Here is a 26,867-nt window from a genome sequence, read left to right as displayed (position 1 = left end):
TTGATTTACTTGATTATTTAAAAAATGCACCAAGTTGAATTGTGATAAGAGCCATATTTAAAAATACTTTTAGTTTGTTTACTTTGTTATTTTGTTAAAATAGGGAAATTGAGAACTGTTTAGATGTAGACATTTTTTCTTGTATTCCATTGCAGTGCTATGAAACTCACACATTTACACTGGATTGATTTTAAAAACTTTAAAGTACTTGAAATATGCATTGTGCAGCAGTATTGGATTGGGACTCGGTATTGGCAGATACTCAGTATCAAATGACTTGTTTTGGGGCAAAAAACTTGATTGGGACATCCCTACTAATAAGACTGTAACAAAGAGCTATGTTTTAAGAGCTTAAAAAAGTAAAAAGCTATAATTTTCCAGATGTCAATAAGGCCTCATTTTTCTCCTTCATCAAGCATCATTTACACCACGTATTCCCAAAAGTTCACCCCTTCAGCTTCTTTGTTGTCCTAATTTGGCTTCATGTCCGGACAACACAGTTATAAACATGAAGTCACTGTGGCTGCACATCAGAGCTCTGGCAGATCTCTCGGGAACCACCAACACTTTTCCTCTTCCCCCAGTGCAGATGTCTGTAGATGGAGTCAAACACGGACACAGTGTAGCGTGCAAACAAGCTGGTCCACTTCACTGCATCCACCATCCACTGCACGGTGCGCCCCACAAAGGCCACAAACATTGTGGTGTAGTGGGCCAGCAGCAGCAGACTCCTCCCCAGCTGTCTGCCGCTGTTGATGATCCGGTTGACTCTTTGGTCATGTCCTGCCATCATTAGTCTTCTGTCAGATTCCAGGTGTAGATTTTTTTGTGTGCTTAAGGGCTCATTTTTTTCGTTTTTTGAAAGTATATATTTATGCAGATACTCCCTAAAAAAAAGAGCAGACGCCTGGGAATTTGCTCACAGTCCCTTGGATGTCGCCGTCCAATCAGAGCAAAGGAAGTTTTGTTTCCGGGAGTGTTTGGTGATGTGGCTAAGCGCTGACATCCATCCGAGGAAATATATCAAATAAAAAGCAGATACATTCACCTGGGAAGCACTCGAACAGGTGAGTCAAATGTCCTCTCTTTAAAAAACAAAAAAAGACACCTCTCACCGCCCTGCATAACAGAGCTGTCACGCACGGAGCAGAAAAACTCAGCCGAGCAGCTTTTTAAGTCCTTATTTACGAGTGACCAGCGTTAGCGAGCTAGATAGCATTAGCTAACTTACTGTATCGTGGAAAACTACAGCCAGAGTAAACACCGGATGTTTTCACAGGGCGTCCTGTTCACGTTGCCGTTTCTTAATCTTCGAGTGTGTCTACTGCTCTTTGGAGACGTCGCTGTCCAGCCGTTGGGAAAGTTTGCCGTCCATTTTCGCGTTAGCTAGCTTGAATCTTTACTGTTCACAAAAGGAGTGACGCAGCCGCAGTGGAGTGTTCGGCAGGTTCGGGAGAACTCGGTTATGTTCGGTCCAACTCGGAGATAACAGGTTGGGAAGTGTCTGCCAATGTGTTGCTTTGGATAAGGAGGGAAAAGAGTAATAAAAATTGAAAATGTGGACCAAAGTAAGCCCAGATTGTATAGTTTATTTTTTTAAAACATGATTCTAAAAATCTGTGTGGTTCTGAAAAGCCCTGAAATATCATAAATGCAATAATGTACACGTATAAACTAAAACAACTTGCATACAGTCTATATAACATATCTAAACTCATATGTAGAAAATATAATTCTCTCAAAAAAATCTTTTCATTTACAATTTCCAGGTCTGTTGTTGTGAAGTGGCTTGTGTAGTTATATTTTTTATTTATTTATTTATTGTAATTTAAGGCCCCAACAAGTTATCTCTCTCTGCTGCTAGAGCCAAAGTTAACCCTTTACAATTTGAGCAAACTGGCTTGATTTCTTACACAAACATGAGAGGAAGGCACGCAGATATTTAAAAAGAAATTACCCTAGAATTAGCAAAGTAGACATAGTTTAAAAAAGTAAAAGTACAAAAAATGTACTTGAAAATTACCACAAAAAAAGTGCAGGGATTAAACAAACAGAATCAAAAAATGTCATTAAAAAATAGGCATTATTTCTGACAAATAACTTTAAATATATAAATATAAAAATTTTATTAATACTATAATATACACGTATAAACTCAAATAACTTGCATACAGCCTATATTACACATCTAAATTCAAGTATCATTTCCCAAAATACTGTTTTTTATTCACAATTTTCATGTCTAGTTTTTGAGGTGGGTTTTGTAATGTAATTTTGTCAGGCTCCAAACAACTACCATTTTTATTCACAGACATTATATTTGTGTATGAATTTATGAAAAAACAAACAAACAGCACATTACATCTACAGTTTCCTGGAGCCCCAAATGATGATATGATATGATATGATATGATATGATATGATATGATATTTTCCAACTTAACACCTCAATCGATATCATGTTTTAGGGTTGACTACTGACGCTCTCACAAAAATATTTACACAATGATTATTGATTATTATGATGATTATTTTACAATTATTACAACAGAAAAGAGGAGGATAAACTTGAAGAGAAAAAGTAACCAAATAAATAAACAGTAACCCCTGTAAACACGTGGTGATTGTCGAACTCCCTGTTCATTCCTTGTGAAAATCATATTTTAATACATCATTTCAAACTGGTTTATGTTTGGACATTGAAGGGAAGCTGAAAGTCAGGAATGCTGACTTGAAAAACAAGTTTTTGATTGTCTAAATATTTGCCAGTTATTTGTCAATCCTTATGACTAATGGACCAACAGCTTCAGCCTTAGTGTAATGTAACATGCTGCCGTCTGCAGACACTATATGCATACAAAAGGAAAACACAGTATGCTCGGCACTGTGTGTATATTCACACCTCCAGAGGACGTGTCATTCAGCATCAGCGTCAGGCAGCACTTCAAGCTGTTCTCTGCAAAGATGTAGTAAGAGGGCAAATGTACAAATCCTACAATATATAGGCTGCTCTGTGTTAGGAAGAGAACAGGTTTAACTCCAGGCTGCATTATGAGTAAAATTAGAAACACTGATGGAGGACAAAGCAAAAACAGCAGAGAGGTTTTGCAAAATAGGTTTTTACATTTTTCACTTTTTTTAAACTGCAGCGAACATAAAAGAGCTCACGCAGGTGCAGCATGAAATGATTTATATGCCAGACATTACTCGCTGTAGCCTTAAACCTTTGCTGTGTATATGTTTTTCCCCTCACAGTGCCATCTTTATGTTAAGCCGTCTGGCCACGGTCCTCCAGGAGCTCTCTGGAGAGGAGGCCGCAGATGGAGACCCACAGGTAAGAGAGCAACACATACATTAAAACGAATTATGATGAGGAGCCAACTGTGTGCTCAGCTTTTTAAATAAAGAACTGTGGATTTTATGTCTGGTCCAATTTAAAATCTCCAGAGTATTTTATCATCCATTTGGAGCAACTGTTGGAAAACACAAGAGGATGATGATGATGATAGAAAATGTCTCTCATCTTTTGAGTTAAAGACAGATGATTTCTTAAGGCATCCAATCTGTACAGAATTAGGTCAAAGACAGAAGAAATCTTGCGTTCAGACACTTTCACTGGCTCAGACTATGATATTTGCATAACTCCTTTGGCTCCAGAGAGTCTGCATATTTAAGGACGCGTTTTTCTCTCCCACATTAAAGCTGAAGAGATCAAGTTCGTCACTTTTATTAAGTTGAGGCACTCAAAAGAGAATGAATGGTTAAAATTGAAGGCCAAGATATCCTAAATTTGAGTCCCCCAAAAGGAGGCAGCTTCAATGATGTATATCATCCATTTTCCATAATGTAACTCAGTAGCATTTGTCTTAAGACCACAGAACCACAGAGGACATAAAGCACAGAGGAAGAGATGCTCTACACCAATTAATATTTAGTGTCGGCAAAAAATTCTGTTGTAAATTGCCAATCCATCATTAGAGCTGTTAGCTTGTTTATCATTTTACATTATTGTCAGTAGGCCGCTTTCCATTGCAGATTTGCGCAAAACTTGTGCAGTATTTTGGGAATGTTGACAAAAGACAATTATGAGACGACTGCGTTTCCATTTAGTGATGTTATGTGACTTCTACTCTCACGCTAACACTCAAAGAAGCATGGCGATGGATGTTCAAAACATTAACAGGTTTATTTCTATTGCCGTCCCCACACTAGTCGTCATTGTTTCCAATCGAAGGTGACGTAGGCGTCTTATGTGAGCAATAGTGGAAAGGCAAGCCCCTTATATGTGTGAGGAGCCACGTATGAGGGATTTCTGGGAGGTGGCAGTCCACGATTTCACAGAGGAATTGTGGATTAAAAACTTCCAGATGAACCGCTCAACTTTTGAAAAGTTATGAGATGCAATAACAGCTCTTGTAGAGTGTTTTCCTTTCCAGTTTTGCAAAATATGGCATTTCGAATTGCTTGAAATACCACCTCATGTGAGCATAGAAACTTTTTTTGCTATATATGAGTGTTTTTTTTTTAGAAATAGACGTGTTTCCATTATTTTATATTTGTAATTTCAATATGCGCAATTTGAGAGTTAATGGAAACCCAGTTAGTGTCACACCGAATGTCCCGCTAAGGGTGTTCAAACTTTAAACCAATATATGGAGAAAAAAACAGATTTGTGAAATATTCATATTTAACAGCAGTATCTGATTCAGCTTACATAATTCTGTGTCTTATCTGTTTGCTTGAACAGGGCATGCTGGTGCCTCAGCTCCCTGCCGGAGAAGTCCCGGCTTCAGTGGAGTCTGAGGCACCTGAGGAGGTCATGGAGAGGCTGGCTCACCTGGAACAACTGGTGGTTCAGCTGAAGGAGCTCATCCGAGACAAAGACACCGAGCTGTCCAACAAAGATGCACAGCTCAAGGTAACTAAGACTCCAAAAGTCAGTTCACTCTATTCTTAATGTCTTTTATGACTGAGCACCGACGTTTACTTTATATCTACAGAATGAGAAAGAAGAAGCTGAAGCTCGCTTCACTAAGCTCAAACTGCAAGCCAAAGCCAAGATGGCTTCACTAAACAAACAGATAACTGAGCTGAAAGGACAAGGAGGAGCAACCGTAAGTTTGAGTGCTTGTTCAAGTCCTCCCTCAGCCGCCTTTTACAATACAGATCTTAAGATATGCAGCCAGCTAACAATAAAGTTTTTATCTGACTGGAGCATCTGTTTTGTCTGCAGCAGAGTCCAGACAGCTCTTTTACAGGAGTCGGTGCTGCAGTTGAGGAGGAGCTGCAAGAAGTGAAGAACAAGCTGAGCGAGGAGGAGGCCAACAGCAGAGAGCTGCAGGAGCGACTCCACAACACAGAACTGCTCCTCCAACAGAAGGAGTCTGAATACGCTGAACAGGTGATGTGGCCATGTCTTTCATTACATGTTGTTGTTGTTAACAAATGATTTTAAATTTCATGGGAAAGCTCACTCTGAATGACTACGCACATGCACACAAATATGCCACTATTTTTTTCGAATATAGCAATATTAAAATGCCTTAAAAGGCATTAAATAAATGAATCAGAAAATAAGGCCTTGATTGGTAGTAAAGTGTCTTAAAACAGTCTTTCAAAAGTCTTAAAAAAGATATTGGAAGTAGGGTGTTATAAATTCCTTTTTTCTGATGTTGCGGCACTCAAAATCTGTTATAAAAATCACTAATAGATACTAGGTATTTCTATTTTCTGACCAGATCTGAATTTTTCACTGGACCAAAAATATAATATTTTTTATTACAATAAATGTTTTGTTAAAATTGTTCATAACTCTTATCATAAAAAAAGCTTGGTTGATGTTTTTTTTCCCAGTTTAGGATATCGTGATATTGGACCTTAAATATCATCCCATCAAGAAAGGCATTAAGAAAGTCTTTAAAGTATTAAATTTGATGTTCCTTTAGCTATAGGAAGCCTGCTTATGATTTTGATATGGGTGATTTTAAACAGAATATTTGATAGTCTTGCCTTGATAGTTATAGTATTATTTTTTTGGCCATGTAAATTGTACATTCAGAATATGCATTAAATAGTTTTTTGAAGATATGTTAGAGCACATAAATTGTAAATTGCAAAGCTGCATGTAAACAGGAACATTAGTGGAATATTCATTTTCATTAGCCATGGAAACAGCTTAGGAGAAAAAAAGGACAAAAAAAAAATTTGTGCATGTAAACATAGTCAATGTTTTGTTGGGTTTTTGTTTTCAGCTGCAGAAACTTCAGGCTGTGGTGTGTGAGAAGGACGTGCGTTTCCAGGAACAGATCCAGAAACATGAAGAAGAGCTGCTGAGGGTGACTAAACAGTCACAGAGTGACAGCGAGCTTCAGCAGGTACAACATCCAGGAGATCTTTAAATTACTGACTTTTAATTTATGGTTTATTCATTCATAATCGACCCCTGCTGTGACTATTAGAATTTTTTCTTTCTCTTTCTCTTTTTGTTAGTTATGGCGCTGCAATGAACAATAACTTTAATTATCAGTTAGTCTGCTAATTTTCACCTCGATGTTTAAGAGCCCAAGATGACAAGTTTAAAGGTTCACTATGCAGGATTCTCAGTTACTGTTTGTAAACACACTCACCAGTGAAAGTGAAGTCCAACCCCAGATTCACTCTTATTTTGCGTCACTATATTTGTTTTTTTTTAGCCCTGCTCTCAGCTGCTGCTTACAATCATACACGTGGTCATTTCATTTTTATAAAAGCCCCCTTCTCACCAAAGCACTGTGAACGTACACGCCCGTAAACATCCCGAACACAGAAAATAAGAAGAAAATAAGGGCAAAGGGCAGAGTCTTTGCAGAAATACACACTTACACACACATCTATTGGGTCATAAATAATAATTAAGAAGCATAATTTCTATATGAGTCTTTACATTTTCTTTTAGGAAAATCCTGCCTGATATGTATCTTGTATATATCTTATATCTGCTTATTTTTAGACTGTTTTGACTATAAGTCAACTTTCCAAATGTATTTAGTCCACTGTTAAAGAAGCTGGAACCTCATAAGTTATAGCATTTATTGGAAAAAATAAGATGAATCTGATATAAAAATTGCTGCGCATTTTCTCAACATTAACTACATTTGTGAACAGACAAATTGTTTCATCTCTAGTTAATTTTAAGATGTTTTACAATTTGTTTATAATAGTTTATGTTAAGTCATTTATGTCATTTTCCATTAGAAAAATATAGTTAAGTCAGTTTTATCTGTATAGCCAAAAATCACAAATGTGTCTCAGAAGAGGGATTAACAGTCTCTTCAACATACAGCAACACCCTGTTTGTTTAGACTATCAATTTAGATAAGGAAACACCACAAGACCAGGCCAAACATAGTCCATGAACTGTAACTAAAGAGATTCATGAGATGGAAAAACTGACTTTTCTACTGAGACTGAGAAAAGACGTATACATTTCAAGATAAACAAAATGGCAAACATATTTATTGGAATAAAAAATGTGTTTGTTGGTTTAATTGCTTAATTTGTAATTTTTTCCATGTTTTTTGCTGTCTGTTTTTTTTAATTAATTTAATTAATTTACTAAGTAATAGGCCTCATGCATACAGCCCATAACTTGTCTGTTATCAAGAAGTGATGATTATCATAACACCTGACAATGTTCCTCATGGTTTGTTTTCTTGAAAAAATGACAAATAAAACCTTAGTGTTAAAAAAAAAGGGCTGTAAGTGGATACTTGTGAAAGAAATCACAGCCACACTTCATGGATACGTTCACCATTTAAACAATAATTCTGTCCCCTTGTTGTTGTTTCTCCCAGGTCCTGAATGCAGCACAGAGGCGCTGTGAAGAGCTCGAGGAGGCCTTGATGTCTCGGACCCAAGTGCTGGAAATGCTGCAGCAGGAAGTGAGCAGCGCTGATCAGCAGAAACAGGTACAGATCCTGATGTACTGGATGCCATCTGAGCTGCTTGGCTCTGCATGTTGGCAGATATTTACAGATGCCTTGAAATGAATGCTGCTCCTGCTTGATGAAAAGAAAACTGTTCAAACAGACACACCCCACATCTTGACGGCTCGGCATTGTAGTGCATTGTTTGAAGGAGCCACACGACACACACCCACTCATATCCTCTTTCTCCCTTTCTTCGCGCTCAGATCTTGACTGCACAGTTCCGGCAGATGGAGCAGGAGCTGTCCGAGGCCGTCAGGCGGAGGGAGGAGGAGAAACAGCAGTGGGCCGAAGAAGTAGCAGCCCTCCGAGTCAGCCTGGAGGACTTAGAAAGACAGAAAGCGGAGGTGGCGAGGCAAGAGGGCGAGCTGGCCTCCCTGAGAGAGGCGGAGCATGTTAGTCAGGAGGCTCTGGAGAAGGAGAAGATGGAAGTGGCCAGACTGGAGAGGGAGCTGGCTCTGATGAAAGAGGCCGAACTCGCAGTTGCACAAGCGAGCCGCGATGCTTCAGAGGGCGACAGGGCGGAAATAGTTCGGCTTGAAAGTGAACTTGCATCTTTGAGAGAGGAGGTCGTCCATGCCAGCCGGGACGCTGCAGAGAGGGAGAAGTCAGACGTTGATAAACTTGAGCGAGAGCTGGCATCACTGAAGGAGCAGCATGAAGATGCCCAGAGGAAGGGTGAGATCTTGGCTGAGATTTGGAGACATCTATGTCCTCTGGTTCTGGAAGATGTGCAAGCAGCAGAAGAAGTCCCCTTCCCGGCTGACGTCTCCCTGTTCCTGGACACTGTGCAGTCTGTTGAGACAAAACTGACAAGACTGAAACATGAACGCAGTGAGAGTGAGGAACGCTGTGCCCAGCTCACCCACACCATGGAAACGCTTCAGGGTGAGAAAACTGTACCTGTTTATGAAATTCAGTGTGTTCATGTCAAACCTTTTTAGTTTTACCAGAATGTTTTAATATAAATGTTTGATTTTCAGAACAACTTGACAGAAAAACCACAGAACAGCAGGAGACCAACGCCAAAATAGAAGAGCTGGAGCATCAGATTGTAACAGTGAGTGCCAAAAACCCATTTACACCTGCTATCAACATATGATCTATAAACCCAATTCCAATGAAGTTGAGACGTTGTGCAAAACGTAAATTAAAAAAAATTTAAATATCTTGTCTTTGTAGTGTATTCGGTTGAATATAGGTTGAAAAGGATTTGCAAATCATTGTATTCTGTTTGTATTTATGTTTTACACAACGTCCCAACTTCATTGGAACTGGGTTTGTATATCTGGATAATCCAGAGATTTACGCATTCACACCTGGTATTAAAGTGGGTTGTTGCTATCTTGAGTCTGCCTGTGGTGAGATTAGATTTCAAGTACATTCAGGTTTTGTAACGTTTGCACCTTAAAGGAATACTTTACCTCACAAATGATCATTTGTACATCAGTTACTCACCCTGTGTTATACTGAATTTGTGTTAAAAAACTTGACTGAAACTGATTTAGGCAGCGATAGTTCAGCAGCTTCTGTGCTTGTCGAGGTAAAATTACAGTTTCTGTTACTGGAGTCTGACTTTGCAGAGACCATAGATACGTTTCCCTCTCCGCTCAGTTTCCTGTCGCACAGGGCTGTCAGTCTGAAAAGTTCTGCGCATACAACTGGATAAATGAGACTTGGATTATACTGCATGAGTTGTGTTAAAGTTTGTAAACAGATGTTTTGATATAGTTTTGCTGTTGTTAATTGTGGACCCTGATGAGTTCAATTCATCTCTCCTTTCATCTCATTTTTCAATTCTTTCTTCACCCTGAAGGTATGTGAGAAAAACACATTTTACTTTGCAAATTCTACGTCACACGGGGCAAGTAACTGATTACAATGATTTGGGGATGAGGTATTCCTTTAAGCAAGCAGGAGAAGGAGTTACTTGACCTTTCAACTTGCTGTGTGGGTTTTCTTGAGAATGTTGTCATGCTGTACAGATTACATTCACATCTTGCTGAAATCCAACCACAACGCACATCTGACCGCCTCCAAAATGTGATCTGTGTGATGCGATCACATTCCAAACACTGTTCGTTCTGCGTGCATTCACACCAGATATGATATCCACGTACAAATCGTGTTGATATAAAGTCTTAAAAACACAGAATCAGGCTCTGGGACCCCAGCAGTTGCAGCTTGTTTTACATGTGCTGTAAACTTCAAAAGAAAATCCCACATAAGCTCCTTGATACTCTGTACAGCTTTAACTTCAGAGTTTCTCATTACCTTCATAATGAGTTTCTGTTCTTCTGCGTTTCTTTTTATACGATTAAAAAAGGTGTTGAAGAGTAAGATGTAGAGCTGGAAGCTTAGTATAAGCTGAGCTATAAGAAGTTAAAGTTGTTCTATCTACAAAGTCAGACAACCATGTCCTATTTCCCCTGTTTCATTAAAATACAGTTTTTAGAGTCAACTTTTATCTGGAGAGCAGGACAGTCTGAGTGGTCTTATCGTCTTCACCTGGTCCAGGGTCACAGTCGAGGGTCACGACTTGTGTCTGGCCAGCTGATGTCTCAGACAGGACAGACGCGGGGTCACAGACAGACAATGTTTCAACTCAGCATGGGGAAGTGTGCCTAATCCCGTCTGCACTGATCCACTGTAACAACTGACCGGCTTAACCGACCTTCACCTTGTGCTGCAGCCGTATACGCTGCTGATATGTATTTAAAAACAATCATAGAGAACAACTGTTAAAAGTGCTCTTTTTCTCCAGTAAAGATGCCAATTCTCTTTTTTTTTTTGTTTCAGATGTCTAAAAGGGACGATGTGACAGAAGCAGAAGCACAGGACTCATCTGAAGCTAAAAAAGGTACAAAACTGGATTTGTTCTCCCAAAATAACATTCACACATTATATGAAAACAGAACCAAACATAATGATTAAGATCAGTACACTCAAACAAACAGTGAAAGGGATTTTGCTCTGCTTGTCAGAGGCATTCGTTTATCTGTATGCAGTGCCAAATCAAATATAGAGCTCCTATTTACAGAGCTACTGTGTGTAGAAAAAGGGACAAAAAACTGGAGCCATAATTTGACATCACTGACTGTGATGCAGAGATGGAATAAAAATATGTACCTTAACCTGAAGACCCCCCCCACTCAAAATACACATTACAAGTATGAAGGCATACAGAGTATACTATTCATGTTTTCTGACAACTTGTATATTTTGTCTCACACCTGAATACATATTTATATGAAAAAAGAAAGATTTGATCTGACAAAATACTGACAAAAACAACTTTCTGTGTGTGCAAACCATGTTCAATAAAATATTGATCACAGTACAGTATTTGTCCATACTTTAAAATGTGTTCAGAATTAAACTTTAGTATTTAAGTACAAATTTTAGGTACTTTTGATTTGCTTGAGTATTTCAATTGCTTGCTACTTGGCACTTCACTTCTTCACTGCAGCTAAAGTTATTAGCTACTTTGTGGCAGAATTATCATAGATTGTATTTTTCATTTTTATTTATTTATATATTTATTCAATTATTTTTATTTTTTCAATTTTTGTTTTCAGTTTATTTTAGTTTTAGCCAGTGGGCTTATTAATGTTTTGTTTGAGTTCAGTTTTTTATTAGTTTTAGTATTGGTTATTATTAAAAATGTTGGTTTTTTTTGTCACAGTGAGATTTCAGAAGTTCAGAACAGGTATTGTAATAAAACACAGCCCTTTGTGGAATCATGTAGACGTCCCATTCTCAATAAACATTACGCACCAATGCCTCTTCATGCTTGTTGTGTTGACAAATTTGACCAAATACACAAATTTTAAAACTAAATTCATTTCCTGTATATTTTAATTCTATTTTAGTTGTAAGTACACAAAATCTTAAGTTTTTCTTTTACTAAATGTATTTTATTTTTATTTCAGTACCCCTAGTTTTAGTTTTATTGTATCTTTAGATACATGCTGTAAGATAATGAATTTAAGATAAAGATAATGAATGAAATTTAATCAATTAATATATTATGATGCTTCAGAGCTGAAATATTTAATTGATTTGTGAAGTTTGATAATTAATTAATCATTTAAATGATTTTTCTAGCAAAAATGTTTTTTGAATTACTTTTTTCATTTTCTTCCACAGAACACGTACTGAAACTGGAGCAGCAGCTTTTAGAAAAAGACAACGAGCTGGCTGCGTTGCGAGAATCGCTCCGACTGGCTAAAGAGCAAAGCTCCAGTGGAGCTGCATCATGTGAAAACTACAGTAAGACTCCAGATCAGGGTCCGAGTGACAGCTCTGAAGCCCTGCGTGACTTCATGGAGGATACACAGGAAGAAGAGACCACCTTAGTTGCTGAAGACACCTCTGTCCTCTCCATCTCTGCTGATAATGAAAGCAGCCCAGAGCTTATCGGACACCAGTCTGAGTCCCCAGAAGAATCCAAAGCGACCTCCTCAGACGAGATGGTCGCCAGCAGTGATTCAGAGGTGGCTCACAGCAGCTGGACTCTCCTGGAAGCTGTGAATCAAGACGGGGGCCAGGAGTGGCCGTCCATGGTGCAGGACTTGGGTCAGCTGCAGATGCAGTCGTGGGAGGCGACGAGTGTGGAGCAGGAGACCTCCACAATTCAAGTTGAGTCTTCCTCCGTAGTCATCCGGGAGACGGTACAAGTTCACGTAACTCAGCAGAGCTCTTCAAACACAGATGGTAACCTGCCCTCCGGCCATGTCTTTGCTCAGGCGTTAGCTGAGGAACTTCAGAAGAGATACAGCGAGCTTTTGGCTGAGCTCCAGAGCCTCAGAGACGCAACTGCAGAATCACAGGAGAAAATCAAGAGTTTGGAAGAAGAAACTCAGTCCCTTACTGCTGCAAAAGAAGAGGCCGAGTCCCAGGCAAATAGTTTTGTAGAGGAACTTAAGTCAGCCAGAGAGGAGTTAGACAAGCTCTCTCAGCAAAGCAGCTCTGGTGTGGAGAAACATGGCATTGAAATGCAGCTTCTGGAAGAACAGATTGAAATTTTAAGCAGTGAAAGTAAAACCAAGGAGGAGACGATCCAGGCACTGCAGACAGATTTGGAAAGAGCCCGCCAAGCTTTCTCCGAGCAGGAGGGGCAGGTCAGGATGCTGAGCGCTCAGCTGGAGGACAGAGAGCTCCTCTCGTCTGAGCTCGAAAGGAGGCTACAAGAGATGGAAAATAGCATGTTGGAGTACTCTCAGACATCAGAGCAAAACAACGACACTTTGTCAAAGAAGGACACGGAGATCAGTGAGCTACAGCTTCGTCTCAGCCAGAAAGAAGAGGAGGTGATGGAGCTCAACGACAGTATGTCTGCTAAACTACTCCAAGTAGAAGAGGAGAAGTTCCAGATGGACAGTGAAGTGAACAAATTGAAGGGGCAGATATTGGAGCTTGAGAAACAGACAGTAAGTCCTGAGGACTCCGCTCATGTAGATGATGAACTCGTTATTGTGCGAAAGGAGAAAGCAGCTGTGGAAACCCAACTGGCAGCCACAAAGAAGAAGTTACAGGCAGCTCTTGTGCAACGCAAGGAGCTCATGAAGAAGGTCGCAGATTTTGAGGTAGAAGCAAAGAAATGGAAGGAACAGGAAGAAACGGCAAAGGGAGAAACTCCTGGAGAGGTAGAACAGTCTAGAGGACATGAGATTCAGGAAATGGAGGTTAAACTCCTCAAACTGGAGCAAGCTTTAAGATCCAAAGAAGAGGCAGTTGAGACTCTAGAGCTGAAAATCAGCCAGCAGGACCAAGTTCTCACCGAGACGCTCGCTCTGAATAAAAAGCTAAGCGAAGACGCTGAAAACTCTCAACAGGCGTCTGAAAGTTCTGAAATGATGGCGCTACAATCCCAAGTGGCCTCTCTTGAAGCAGAGTGTGAAACGCTTCAGAAGAAAGTCCAGGAGGCCCAAGAGTCTCGCAAGGAAACTATCCGCAAAGCAAAAGAGAAAGACAGGCACCACCGCGAGCAGCTGAAGCAGCAGAAAGATGAATACAGCGAGCTTTCAGAGCGTTTTGAGGCGCAGAGTGGCGAGCAAGAAGTACTCCTGACTAAGCTGAGAGAATTTGAAGAAAAGGCAATCGTAGATAAAGACACTATCCAAGAGGCCAAACAAGTAGCTGAGAATTTGGCAAAGCAAGCAGCCAGTGAGTGGGTCCAGGAGGATTGGGTGGATTTTGCAGCATCGGAGACTGATTCATCGCAACCACAATCCAGTGATCCAGCTCAGCATCCTGCAGAGCAGTCTGATGTCCTTTCTGCACAAGTGAGCGAATCTGTGAATGCGCTCAGAGAAGAGATCCAGACTCTCCAGGTGGCTAACACCGAGCTAGAGAACAGGCTGCAAGAAACTCACACCAGTTTGTCCCTGAAGGAGGCAGAGTTATTGGAACTGGGCAGAGAGCTGGAAGCACTGAGAGAAAAGGAAAAACAGATTGATGCACTCTCAGAGGAAGTTAACAGTCTTCGAGAAAAGTATCACCAAGCTGAGTCTTACGCTGAAACACTGAAAGTGGAGATGAAAGCTGCAGCAGATGCAGCATCTGCAGATTCCAGATCCTCCATTTCAACTCTTCAGACCCAACTGGAGGACTTCAAGCAGTTCCTCGACAATAAAAACCATGAGATCTCGGAGCTTAGCCAGCAGCTGAGCGAGCAGAACTCTCTCATACACTCGATGCAGGACACAGTGTCTCAGAAGGATCAGCTGATATCATCTTTACAGGAAGAACTGAAGGCCGAGCAAGAAAAAACCCAAAAGTTGGAGGTCGAGGTTCCACAAAAGCAAGAGGAAGACAGCGAGACGAAGACCCAGCAGCTTCAGCGGAAGCTTCAGGCGGCGCTGATTTCTCGCAAAGAAGCCTTGAAGGAAAACAAAACCCAGAAGGAGCAACTTGCTTCAACTGAGAAGCTCATGGCAGAGCTGCAGCAGAAAATGGAGTCAGCAGAAGATGAGCTGGAGAAGCTTAGAGCAGAAAGAGTCAGACTGATTGATGAGGTCGATCGGACATTACTGGAAAACCAAAGCTTGGGATCATCCTGTGAGAGCCTCAAACTTGCGATGGAGGGGATACTGAGCGAGAAAGACGCCTCTAAGAGAGAAGTAGAACTGGCGAAAGAAGAGGCCACCAGGAACTGCAGAGAATGGGAGGAAAAGGTTCAAGGCATGAAGGACGAGTACGAGACTCTGCTCAAGTCATACGAGAACGTGAGCGATGAGGCGGAGCGAGTGAGACGAGTCCTGGAAGCAGCAAGGCAGGAGAGACAAGAGCTGGCGGCCAGGGTGAGGACACACGAGGCTGGGAGACAGGAAGCTGAAAGACAGGCAGAGGAGGCGCAGAAAGAGGTGGATGTGGTGAAAGACAAAATGAGAAAGTTTGCCAAAACAAAGCAGCAGAAAATACTGGAGTTGGAGGAGGAGAATGAGAAACTCAGAGAAATGCAAGACAAGACTGTAGTCAAACGAGAAGACAAAGCTCTTAAAGCTGAAGTGGAACGACTTCAGGATGAGCTGGGGGCTCTGAGAGCTGAGTTGGATGCCACAGTGGCAGAAAAAGACTCTTTAGGGCAGCAGATTGAGGAGTTAAAGGAGCAACTTGCCCAAACAGAAAAGAAAGAGGACACTGTGATTCAAGCTGTTGTAGAGGAAGTCGTCACTGCGCAGCAATCAGACATAATCATAACCAAAGCAGAGCCTGAGGATGTAGAAAAAGCCTTCGAAGATACACCAGCTGATCAAATAGCTGCAGTGCATGCACCAGAAACACTCTCACAACCTCCCGAGGAGAAAGAAAAAGCAGAACCAGCTGAGAGTGTTCAATTAGAGGATAAAATGAGGGAGATGGAGGCAGCTGTTAACACAGAGAGGGAACTTTGGAAGCAACAGGAGGCCGGACTCAAAGCTGAGCTGGCCTCTCTTGAACGAGATCTTCAGGAGAGTAAAGAAAAGGAGAGCCTTGTGGACTCTCTACAGAAATGCGTTGAAGAGGGCAAAGAAAGAGAAAAGAGTCTGATTGAAGAGGCTTCAAAGAGGGAAGCTCAGTTCAAGGAGCTGCTCAAAAGCCTCGAAACTGAGAAGGACAACCTGGAGGAGCGTCTGATGAACCAGTTGGCTCAGCTCAACGGGAGCATCGCCGGCTACCAGCAGGAGGCTGCGGACAACCGGGAGCACCTTGCCCAGCTGCAGCGGGAGGTTGAGAGGTTAGAGAGGGAGCGGGCAGAGCTGGAGGCAAAGGCTCAGAGTGAAAGCGACCGGGCTGCAAGGCTGGAAGAGGACATGAGGCAAGCGCAGAGGGAGAGAGCTGAAGCGGAGGCAGAGTCTGGGAAGCAGAGGGAGCTGGAGCAACAGCTGAGGTCCGCTCAGAGGGTGAGAGAAGGCAGTCAGAGCCGAGCGCGGCAGCTGGAGGAGCTGCTGAGGGAGAAGCAGCTGGAGGTCCGTCAGCTGCAGAAGGACTGCATCAAGTATCAGGAGAGGATCAGTGAGCTGGGTCGGGAGGCTAAGGCGCTGCAGATCGGCCACGATGAGCTCCAAAACAAGCTGGCACAGTCCCTACTGGAGACTTCGAAAACTTCAGATGACCTGAAAAGGACTGAAGCAGAGTTGGAGAGCTGCAGATCTCAGCTGGATGAAGCTAAAAAGCAGGCAAGTGAGGCGTTAGCTGAGAAAACAGCCCTTGAACAGAATGCGCAACAGAAAGAGGCCCTAATGAAAGCTGAAGCTGAGCAAACCCTCGACTCTGTGAGATTCAGACTTGGAGCAGAGCTGAAGGAGATGGAGCTGCGGCTGGAAGAGGTGGACAGAGAAAGAGAAAAGGAAGAGGAAGCTACTTTAGAGGCGAGAGAGATCGCAGAAGCAGCTGAGAGACGCGCCCAGGAGATGCAAGCCCGTCTGGATGAGTCGTTGGCCCGGTTAGCTGCATTCTCGCGCTGCATGTCCTCACTGCAAGACGATCGGGACAGAGTGTTGGACGAAGCCAAACAGTGGGAGACTCGGTTTAATGATGCTCTACAGGGTAAGGAGGCTGAAATTCGGGAGGCTGAGACACGCACCAAGGAGCTAGCAGAACAGCTTCAGAGAGAATTGGCGCTGAAAGAGGAACTTCAGCTGTCAGTGGACAGGTAAAAAAAATATATATATTTCAGATGAAATATTATCAGCTGTATCTCAAAAGTCACAAGATTTCTCCTCTTTCTTTGTTTGTCTAAGTTTTTATTTATTTCAATGTAATCAAACAGACAATGTCATTATTTGTATTTGTTCAACATCAAGACTCCTGTGACACTTGCATATTGTAATGAAGGTCAAAATAAACATTTAGCATTTGTAACCGTACATTAGGATTGTCAGTGACCCAGCATCCCTGTGAGCATGAAAGGTCCCCTGACCTCTTAAAGGTCACGCCTTCATCTTTAACTTAGATAGCACACCTATAAAGAACATTTAAAACACAGCATGTGTGAATGTCTAGAAAAGTCCTGTGACTTCTCCAAAATATATACCTACATGTCAACAAGCTCTGTCAAAACAATGTAAAACTAGCTCACACACTCACACACATATACAAAATAAATACATAAGAACACATTCAACAATAATGGCTAAAAGGAAATCAAATGATAATAATAGATAAACCAGAATAAAGTAAAATAAAATGCTTGTAGCAGTCCAATAGAATCAGTAAACAAAAATTTAAGAATGTTCCCTTAACTTACCACCTCAAAAAAGTCAGGTCTTAGAGGCTTGACACATAGTACCCGTTTCTCCTAGAGCCGTGCAAAAACGTCCATCCTTAGGTGCAAAGAGAAAGTTTTTCTATCGTGTAATATCTAGTATTTGCTGATACCTTTAGCTGTGATTTCTTTTATTTCAGACTTCAGAAAGCAGACAAAGACTGGCAGCTGAAACTGGAAGAGACGGAAAAGAAAGTAGCGGAGAGCCAAGCTGCCCTGGAGGAAGAGAAGAGCAAGCTTCAGCAAACTACAGCTGAGCTGCAGGCTGCACAAAACGAGGCCCGTGCTCTGAAAACTGAGGTGGAGAGCCTGAATCAGAGGGCCAGAGCTCTGGAGGAGGCTGTGGGTCGGCTGCAGGGTGAAGTCGACCAGGCCAGGACCGAGCTGAGGGAGAGGGAGGCAGAAGAGAGGCGGCTGTGCCTGAACGTGGAGCAGCTAGAGACAGACCTGAGGTCCTCTAAAGCTTTGACAGAGAGTCTGCAGACGGAGTTACATGAGAAGGAGAGGAGGGAGGTGGAAATGCTGGGGGAGAAGGAGCAAGCTGTTGCTCAGGTATTGTGAACACGTTTTCATCTTCTGTAAACATATTCATGGATGACACATTTCTCGCCATTCGTGTGTGCCATTGTTTATTTTACAGAAAAGCGCAGTACGAATTACACACGAAGTGGATTCAAGAGAAAACATCAATTGACTATCATGTCAGGATTACTGAAACTTACAGATCTAGTTCACTTATAGATTTTGTTTGTTATGTTCAGGACAATAGTAGAGTATTACCAGAAAATATACAAAAATTGTTTTTAGTTCAGAGGATGAGGATCATAGCGGAACATTTAATTTTAAACATCAGTATGCACAAACTACTTTAAAGCAAATGTGTATTTCAGTATGTGGCGTCAAACTATGTTACTTTTTACCTATTTAAAGGGTCATATTAATATCTTTCCGTTCAAAAATATGTGTAAGGCGAAAATAATTACACTGTGAATTTGCCGGGAAATGTTTTTGATTGATAGTGAGTTGCTGGGTATGGCTTTTGATGCTTTTTTTTGTCTTTCAATCTCTCATTTTTCTGGAAGTTTTGGCTGCCAAGTAACTGACAGACAGGCCATCTATTTCTATTGTTGATTTATTTTTGAGAAAGGGGCTGGTAAAATAAGATTTTCTTCTCTCTGCCCCTTTTCGAGCAAATAAGTTGTGGATTGATTTTGATCTGTCTGATTCCATGAGCGTAATAAAGTGAAAGTGTTTTGTTTGCCAGGCTGCAGAGGAGGCGAGAAAGGAGGCGGACAGCAGGGCACAAGGAGCTGAGGAGGAGCTGGAGCAGAGAAGAGGGGAGGTGCGTGACTTGGAGGAGAAACTGAGAAAGGCAGAGGAGGAAAGCAACAACAGAAAAGCCAGACTGGACTCTTTCATGAAGGCCATGGGCTCCCTGCAGGACGACAGAGACAGAGTCCTCAACACGTACAAGCAGCTGGAGGAGAAACACCTGCAGGTAATCCACAAAAAATGTTGGAATCAAGCTTCTCTGGGGCATGGTCATCAAAAACACAAGATCTTTACTGGAATAACAAAGATCTCAGTCAGCTTGCAAAGAGACTGAAGCAAGCCACAGATAGTGATAAAACCTCTCTTAGGGCACAGTGTTTTTTCACACACCAATCAAAACAGACATTGGATGCCTAATTTTTAATCATTCCCTAAAATCACCTGATTGTGGTACCACGAAAACATGTTTATTCATTAAAAAGAAGTTAAGACGTCCTTGTTCCAAGTTGAATCCAAGGTAGCACAACCTGTTGCAGTGACCTAAAACGTGTCATTAACTTAGCCGAGTCATACACAGGTGAAGACAAGAAAAACTATGTAATGTGTGTGGTATATGTGAAAATATGTCATTAATAATAAATTTCCAGCACAAAAGCTTACAGGCCCAAACCTTTTTTTGTTTTAAAATGCCCCTCAGAACATAGTTACAAAGTGAAGGTTGAATGTAGTGATGGTCCTAATGTCTAATTTCCCCTTAATGTTTAAAAGGAAGTTCAAGACTATTCTAAAACTGGGAAAACACTCAAACTGTCAAAATTTAGCACAATTTACAACTCCAGTTCTGTCAAAGTAGGGACACTTTAAAAAAGGAATAAAAACTGATAGCAACGATTTGCAAACCCCTTTCTAACTCCACTTTTGTCCACTTTGTAAAATTTGCTTCAGAGCCTGGCACACTTCCTGGGGGCTTGGTTTGCAGGGCCACAGAGTCCTAATACTTTCCTCTGTCCCAACAAGAATCAGGACACCTGACCCCGAGACGTTAACGCTCAAAACAGAGGCGTAAAGGCTGAGCTGTAGGGCCAGGAGTGTGTCTGTAGATCTTGTTTTAGCAGCCAATATAACATTTATTTTGCGTCTCAGGTGATGATGGAGAAGGACGGTCTGATCCAGGAGGCGGCAGGAGAAAACAACAGCCTGAAAGAGGAGCTGCGCTCTCTGCTGGTTCAGAGAGACGACCTGTACGCTGAAAAGGCCCAGCTGTCCGCTCAGCTTCACGGCTACAGAGATGAACTCAACCAAGTCTTGAGCATGAAGGACTCCCAACACAAACAGCTTCTGGCAGCTCAGCGAAGGCAAATCGCCTCTCTGGAAAAGGAGCGTGAGGAACTGCAAAGTCAGTTTGAGAGCGTCAGCAGAGCCAGAGAGACGGAGATAGAAACAGTCAGAGTGGAGAGGGAGACTCTTAGCCAGGCGGCTGACCTCAGGACGGCTCCACAGGTGATAGACGCTCCTGGTGCTGAGGTGGAGAAGCTGAGGGAGCAGCTGCAAGCAGCGAGAGAACAGGTGGAGGCTTTGGAGGAGACCCTCCAGAAGGAGAGACAAGAGCAGGAGAGCAGGAGCAAAGAGCTCGCCGAGCTGCGATGGGAGGGAGGCGTGATGCGGACAGAGTCGGAGAGCGCTCAGGAGAGGGTGGCCGAGCTGGCCAAAGACTTGCTGGTTGTCGAACAGAGTCTGCTGGAGGAGAGAGAGGTGACGACGCAGCTGAGAGCCGAGAATCAGTCCTTTTCCAAAGCCATGTCGTCCCTCCAGGACAGCAGGGACCAGGCGGTGAGCAAGGCCCAGGAGCTGAGCCTGAAGCTGGAGGAGATGAGCAAAGCAGGTGGACACGCAGCGCACAGCAGCTCCGCAGGCGCCACTGGAGAAGTGTGGGGGCTGAAGAACGCACTGCAAGCCCTGCAGAACGACAGGGAGCGACTGGTGAGTAACATGTCTGACAGTTAAAGTAAATATTTGAGTCATAAATGCACAGATTTAAAACCCTCCCGGCAAAGAATATAAACATTGTGATTGGTTACATTATGCTGCAAATTGACATTTACATCTTAAATATTTTATTTTTAACGCTTACCTTGTGTTCGTGTGCAGCTGGAGCAACTTCAAGCACAGACGTCTGAGATCAAGAAGCAGAAGTCGGAGCTTGGTCGACTGGGAGCAGGAGAGCTGATTAAAGTCAGCCAGGAGCTGTTTGAGGAGAAGAAGAAGAATGAAGACATGCTGGGCGTCTTAGCGCAGCTGGAGAATGTGGCGGAAATGGGCAAACAGGAAATAGAAACTCTCAGGTGAGGCACAGAGCCATTGTTTTATTATCGCTGATTTGACAAAGCAGAAACTTCTATTGTGTGTGAATGTGTCTCGTGCTTTGTTAGACTGGAGCGTATGGACTGGATGGCTCAAGCAGAGCAGCTGAAGCAGCAGACCCTCGCCACACTCTCGGAGAGGGACCAACAACTGCGGCAACTCTCCGCCATGCTGGAGGAGGCCCGCACGCAAAAGCCCAAAATACAACAAGAGCACTACCAGAGAGAGGTTAACATTTGCTTCAAATTTAAAAAAATTTTTTGAACTTCTGTAATGTGTGTTTGAGTTTCTTAAAAAGTGTTTTATAAATAAAATTCATTATTATTATTAATAAATGAAAAGAATAGATTATATGGATAATGACAGTGTTGCAAAAATCACATGCTTTAAGTCAGTTATTTCCAACTTTTTTAAGCTTGCTACCCCTTAAAATGAATCAAAATCCTTGCAAAAACATGCAAGGAGGGATTTTTCTCACATTGTTTTGTCTAAAGGATTTAAAAGTGAAAGAATTTCTAACTTTCGTCTTTGACCCCCGCCCCGAATATGTCATTCATAATCTTTAAGTTCCTCATCTCAAAACACATTGGGAATTGATAATTGGACTAATCAGTGTTGTTAGTAATCTTTATTGTACTTTCAGTAATTTGGCTTATAGAAAGCATAATATAAACTGTCAAATCAGTGAGAAACAGGACAAGAATGTTGTATATAATCTTAATTTTTTATTTTACAATGGTTTTATCTTGTCTAAAGGGTACAGAGGAGGTGGACAGCGCTCCCGGAGCTCCACAGGAGCGAAGCAGCGTCATCGACAGCAACGCCTACATGGCTGAGGTCAAAGAGCTGCAGAGAAGGTAAAGCACATGACACTAATATTATATTACAACATTCAAGGGTATTTTTGCAGTAATTATTTTCTTCAGGATATTAGAAAGTACTGAAAAATATTTTATTATTGATGTTAAGAACATACAGTTGTAACAAAAAAAGTCAATTATCTTTCTTTTGGAATAATCCCAAAAAACTGAGTTGTTTTCTTCCACCTGGACTCCACTGAGTTGCTTTTATCTATGGTTGTTGTTGCCGTATATAACGGTATGAAATCATTTTGGCAACAACCGGGAATATTGCTGTTATCACAATATGATCTTTTTTTAAAATCATATTAAAAATGATACACCCCTAATGGATACTAATCAGTGTTTAACTCTTTGACATCAGGCTGGATGAAGAGATGCAGCTGAGGACGGCTGCTGAGGAGCAGCTGATGGCCACACAGGACCGACTCAAACGGTATGAAATGTGAGACAAGTTAAAAAAGGACAGGGACATTATGACTGCTGTAAGAAATACTTTTATAGTAACAAAGGAATTCATGTGAAAGGTGTGGCTTTTTATTATTATTAATTATTTTACCTATAAAATATTAGATAATAGCAAAAAATGTCTCAAAACCAAGCTGACATTTTAGAATTGCTTATTTTGTATAACAAACAGTCCCAAACCCAATGTTTATGATATTATTATTATCATTATTATGGTTTTTGATTATTATTATTATTATTATTATTATAGAAGACTACAAATATGAAATAATATCCATTCTTATGAAGCTGCTACCAGAGAATTAGGGGCATTTTTTCTTAATAGAATCAGAATCAGTCATTCTTTATCAATAATTTTATCATTATGTTAACATTTTAATAATGTTTTATTAATAGTTTTTTTTTTATTCATTTTTATTCATAATTTGTTTATTTAAAATGTATTATGTATTATTATGTATATTATTTATTTGTTCATTATTTTTTAATTTTAACAATCAAAATCAGTTGTGTCTTACTAAAACACACACTATACTTGTGATGTGATATGCTGCTGTAGGTTTATAGTCCACATTGAATTATCTTATTCTTCCACATATTAATGTTATTAAGTATATTAAAGATTATTTTTTTCTTGATTAAATAGAAAGTTGAGACTAATGATCATATTCTGTTACAGCAGTTGACAAATGGTGCTTTTATATGTTTTCTGCTTCTGTTGTTTTCTTTGCGTCTGAATAATTCATCGTTCGGCTCTGATAAATTTGTCCTATCGGCACAATGTGACGCCTAACATCTGTTTTTGTTATTATTATTATTAGTCACAGTCAGACTAAATGGCACTCTGCACACGACGAGGATCACTCAGAGACCGCTGTCCTTATCGAGCCGGAAGGAGTTGTCACTCGAGTAAGGCTCCACTAATGTCCTGTACCACCTCATCCGTCATCTTAATAACCGTAATAACAAAGACGTATGAGCTGAATGTTTTCCGTAACCTTGTCCTCCCTCTCTCTCTCTCTCAGACTCGGAGAAGCAGCCCGGGTTTGATGCGGATGCTCCGAGTGGCCTTCTGCTCCCGCCAGCGCACCCCTCTGCTGTTCAGCATCTATCTGCTCACTGTGCACGTCCTGCTGCTGCTGTGTCTGGGCGGATACCTCTGAAACCAGCTCCTTAAAAAACAAAAAACTCACAGATAAAGAAAGAGAGGAGAGGTGAGAAAATGGAAATGTGACACAGACCTAACCCAAGCCATCAGTATGTTTTATATTGTTACATGTGATGAATTACAGGAGGGTGTGAGGGAAGTTCGACACTCAAACACTGCACTTTACAGGACGTAGTCTGTTAGCCAAAGTATGTAGGTTTATTTAGGGAGCTGTTGTCATTAGTTTTAATGTTGCTCATGTTTTTTTTTTTTTGAGGGAAACCAAGCAAAGAGGGTTTTTTTCTTTTTAAAAATCGATGGTTTTAGAGGAAAAAAGTAGATCCGTAATCAAGTTTGTTGGCAGATGGTGTTTTTCACGTGCCTTTAGATTTGGACATAAAAAAGGGTTACTTTGACTTAGAGCAAAAGTTTGATATTTTTGGGGACCAAGCCAGTTTATTTGTCCATTAAATATGACGCCACAGCCAGCAAACAGTTAGCTTAGCATTAACTTAGCATGGCTGTGTCAAAGGGTATCAAAACCCTCCAAAAGAAACTCTAAGGCTCACTGTTGTTCTCTTTATACATCAGTTTATTGAACACGTTATGACATAAAAAGTTGCATTCATATGCTCCTTGGATGGTCCAGAGTTGGGAAGTTTGCAATATTGGCGTGTTCATGACCTTGAAGTCGTAACGTGCAAACAACATGGACGCGACAACGAAAATGTTCATCGAACATCTGAACACTTGTTGGGCTTCATCCTCCAGAGTTTGCCTGCTCGCTGTATGTTAGGAGGAGGTGATGCTCTTGCCCAAAAGCGAATGAGCATTTTTCCTAAAATGTATAATCATTTTTTATAGATGGCTTGAGGTTCAGGGCGTGCTGTTATAGTCCAGTCTCTTCCTCTTCTGCTCATTTCATGCACAAAAATTGAGCACAGTGCAATTTCTGTTCTTACACATTCCTATTGTGTGTTTTCCTTTTTCTTTTCTTCTGATACAAATCACATTTTACAAATGGGAGCATTATATCACTCTTTGTACATAATGTACATGTATTATGTACATCAGCTGGATGTGGGTTTCCCCTCCTTACATGTCCAAAAAGAGTCCCTGTCCATGCTTCTGCTGCACAGACTTAGATTTTACAGTTCGCTCTGTAGTTTTTATGGCAGATGAAGCTGCCGTTCAGGTGCAATGTTACCACAGTGTGGACTCATTCCAGAGGAGAAAGACTGCTGTGTTTTCTAATGATATCCATCCCCTTATATTCTGCTCTGATGTAGCATAATTTATTGCTAATAACAGTTAAAATTAGCCACCTACATGTATATCAACATCATCCTTTTTATTATTTAATCGCTCTCAGTTGGTGAATTGATCCTTCTGTACTCGTCTTCTTTTAATATTCGTCTTCTTTAAATCTTACACACACTTTAACTGTAAATAACTGTTTAAAAAGGGCTGTATAGAAAACTAAAATGTTATGAAAGTGGTGGTTTGGATCAGGGGTAGATCTGGTCAAACATAATTATTTGATGATTTGTTTGTCTGTAGGAAAAACCGACATTGGGGCTTTTTTGACTCACAGTACGACTTTTGTTCTTTTTATTTGGGCTCTTTTCATTTTAATCCAGAAAATCAAAACACTTTTTATTCCTTTAATTTGTGAAGTCATTAAGAATAAATGGGCTGTCATTATTCAGTGATTTTGCGTGACTTTCAGTAAACATTTGTACACGTGGGAGCGACGTCATGACGTACTGTGACATAAAAACACTACAATGCTTCTATAAATGGGAGGAAGCATCATGTAAACACTGTTTTTGCTGACACATAAAGGTCTTTTGTGAAGAATTTAGTGGCATCGTGCGGCCTTGGTTACACTTAGCAACCAACAGAAACTTTTTTTTTTGTCCGTTCTGAGGTGTTGTAGAAATGTGGCAGACTCTGCCAGCTGGTGGACAAGACTCGCTTCGTAAGTAGTTATAAATGGCTCATTCTAAGGTTATATAAAAAAAAGTCAATAATTCTTATTTTCAGGTGATTATACACTGAAGAAAACATAATTATTATATTATAGTCCATTCTTGCCAAGATATTCCCCTAAATCCTTCACACCGGACCTTTAGGTCACTATGGGTTTTTGCAGAAGTGCTTATAGCACATAATAAAGACTTAACATATAAACTGTGTCTGTCTGTACTGATGTCAGTCAGTGAATTACTAAAAAACGGAAGTTAAAATCACTTTTCTTGTGCTGCTTTCAAATACCTTTCAACGAGGATTTAAACCTTTGAACCCTGAGAAAGAGATGTTCCACAAATTGCAAAGTAATTAGTAAATTTGGAAAAATAAATAAATAAATTTAAAGTTATGGAAAAATGTGTAGGTAATAAAGAAAAAAAGCAAGGGAAAAAACACGTATTTCTTATTATCAAAATGATATTTAATTTTAAATTATTGGAATCTTTTAAAGCACAAATTTCAAGAAATCAGTAATATGTGTAAGAAATAAATTATTAGAAATGAATAATAATAATTTAAAAAATCATTATTTACCATATTATCTATATATTTATATGTTTTTGTTTTGTTACCTCTTTTAAACTTATTTTTGTTTGCTAAATTTCAGGTAACTTCCTTGTTACTCAGCTTGTAAGTTATAGTGTTGTTGTTGTTTTTAATCAATTGACCTGTTAAGGACTTAAAATTTAGGACTTGAGACTTTACCTGGGACTTGAATGCAAAGACTTGAGACCACTTGTGACTTGCAAAACGCTGACTTGGTCCCACCTCAATATTAGTATCCCTAAATCTCCCCATTAAATGTTACCTCCACTTTTTCAGGTCCCTTATCTTCGGAATCTCGTACGCACTTGAATGCAGCATTTCTTCCATTTAAAAAAAATGAGTTAAATTAAAAAACCGGCCTTCATTTATATTTTTAATAACGCGTGAACATATTTTAGACTACATTAGCAAAACAGTATACATAAAATCGCCATACAGTTGGTGAAGACTACGTTATGACTTGATAA

At 40.6% G+C, this 26,867-nt stretch overlaps 1 protein-coding gene across 2 annotated transcripts; it reads left to right on the top strand.

Annotated features, from left to right (window-relative positions):
• The first annotated feature begins 950 nt into the window (after nt 1-950).
• On the top strand, nt 951-26,016 carry golgb1 (golgin B1). Of its 2 annotated transcripts, none has more exons than XM_042511627.2 (20): nt 951-1,067; nt 3,256-3,334; nt 4,748-4,918; nt 5,001-5,114; nt 5,237-5,401; nt 6,252-6,374; nt 7,833-7,946; nt 8,171-8,852; nt 8,948-9,024; nt 10,764-10,824; nt 12,114-17,103; nt 17,856-18,267; nt 18,980-19,213; nt 20,131-20,967; nt 21,136-21,329; nt 21,417-21,576; nt 22,105-22,205; nt 22,573-22,644; nt 23,498-23,585; nt 23,702-26,016. In XM_042511627.2, the coding sequence occupies exons 2-20, from the start codon at nt 3,266-3,268 to the stop codon at nt 23,837-23,839; spliced, it is 8,802 nt and encodes a 2,933-aa protein (XP_042367561.2). In that variant the 5' UTR covers nt 951-1,067; nt 3,256-3,265; the 3' UTR covers nt 23,840-26,016. The 2 variants fall into 2 exon arrangements, with proteins under 2 accessions (XP_042367561.2, XP_042367560.2); XM_042511626.2 differs by having other exon boundaries at nt 5,234-5,401.
• The last annotated feature ends 851 nt before the right edge of the window (nt 26,017-26,867 follow it).

The sequence above is a fragment of the Plectropomus leopardus genome, chromosome 22, assembly GCF_026936395.1.
Source record: "Plectropomus leopardus strain MGB_pleo_1.0 chromosome 22, ASM2693639v1, whole genome shotgun sequence".
Lineage (NCBI taxonomy): Eukaryota > Metazoa > Chordata > Actinopteri > Perciformes > Serranidae > Plectropomus > Plectropomus leopardus.
This window is presented reverse-complemented; position numbering and strand designations above follow the sequence as displayed.

Excerpts from the sequence above, each read along its gene's own strand:
- golgb1 (XM_042511626.2), top strand. The coding sequence starts at position 3,266 with ATGTTAAGCCGTCTGGCCACGGTCCTCCAGGAGCTCTCTGGAGAGGAG. Across the intron at positions 5,402-6,251 it reads AGTCTGAATACGCTGAACAG|CTGCAGAAACTTCAGGCTGT; the intron begins GTGATGTGGCCA and ends TTTTGTTTTCAG. Across the intron at positions 20,968-21,135 it reads AGAACGACAGGGAGCGACTG|CTGGAGCAACTTCAAGCACA; the intron begins GTGAGTAACATG and ends GTTCGTGTGCAG.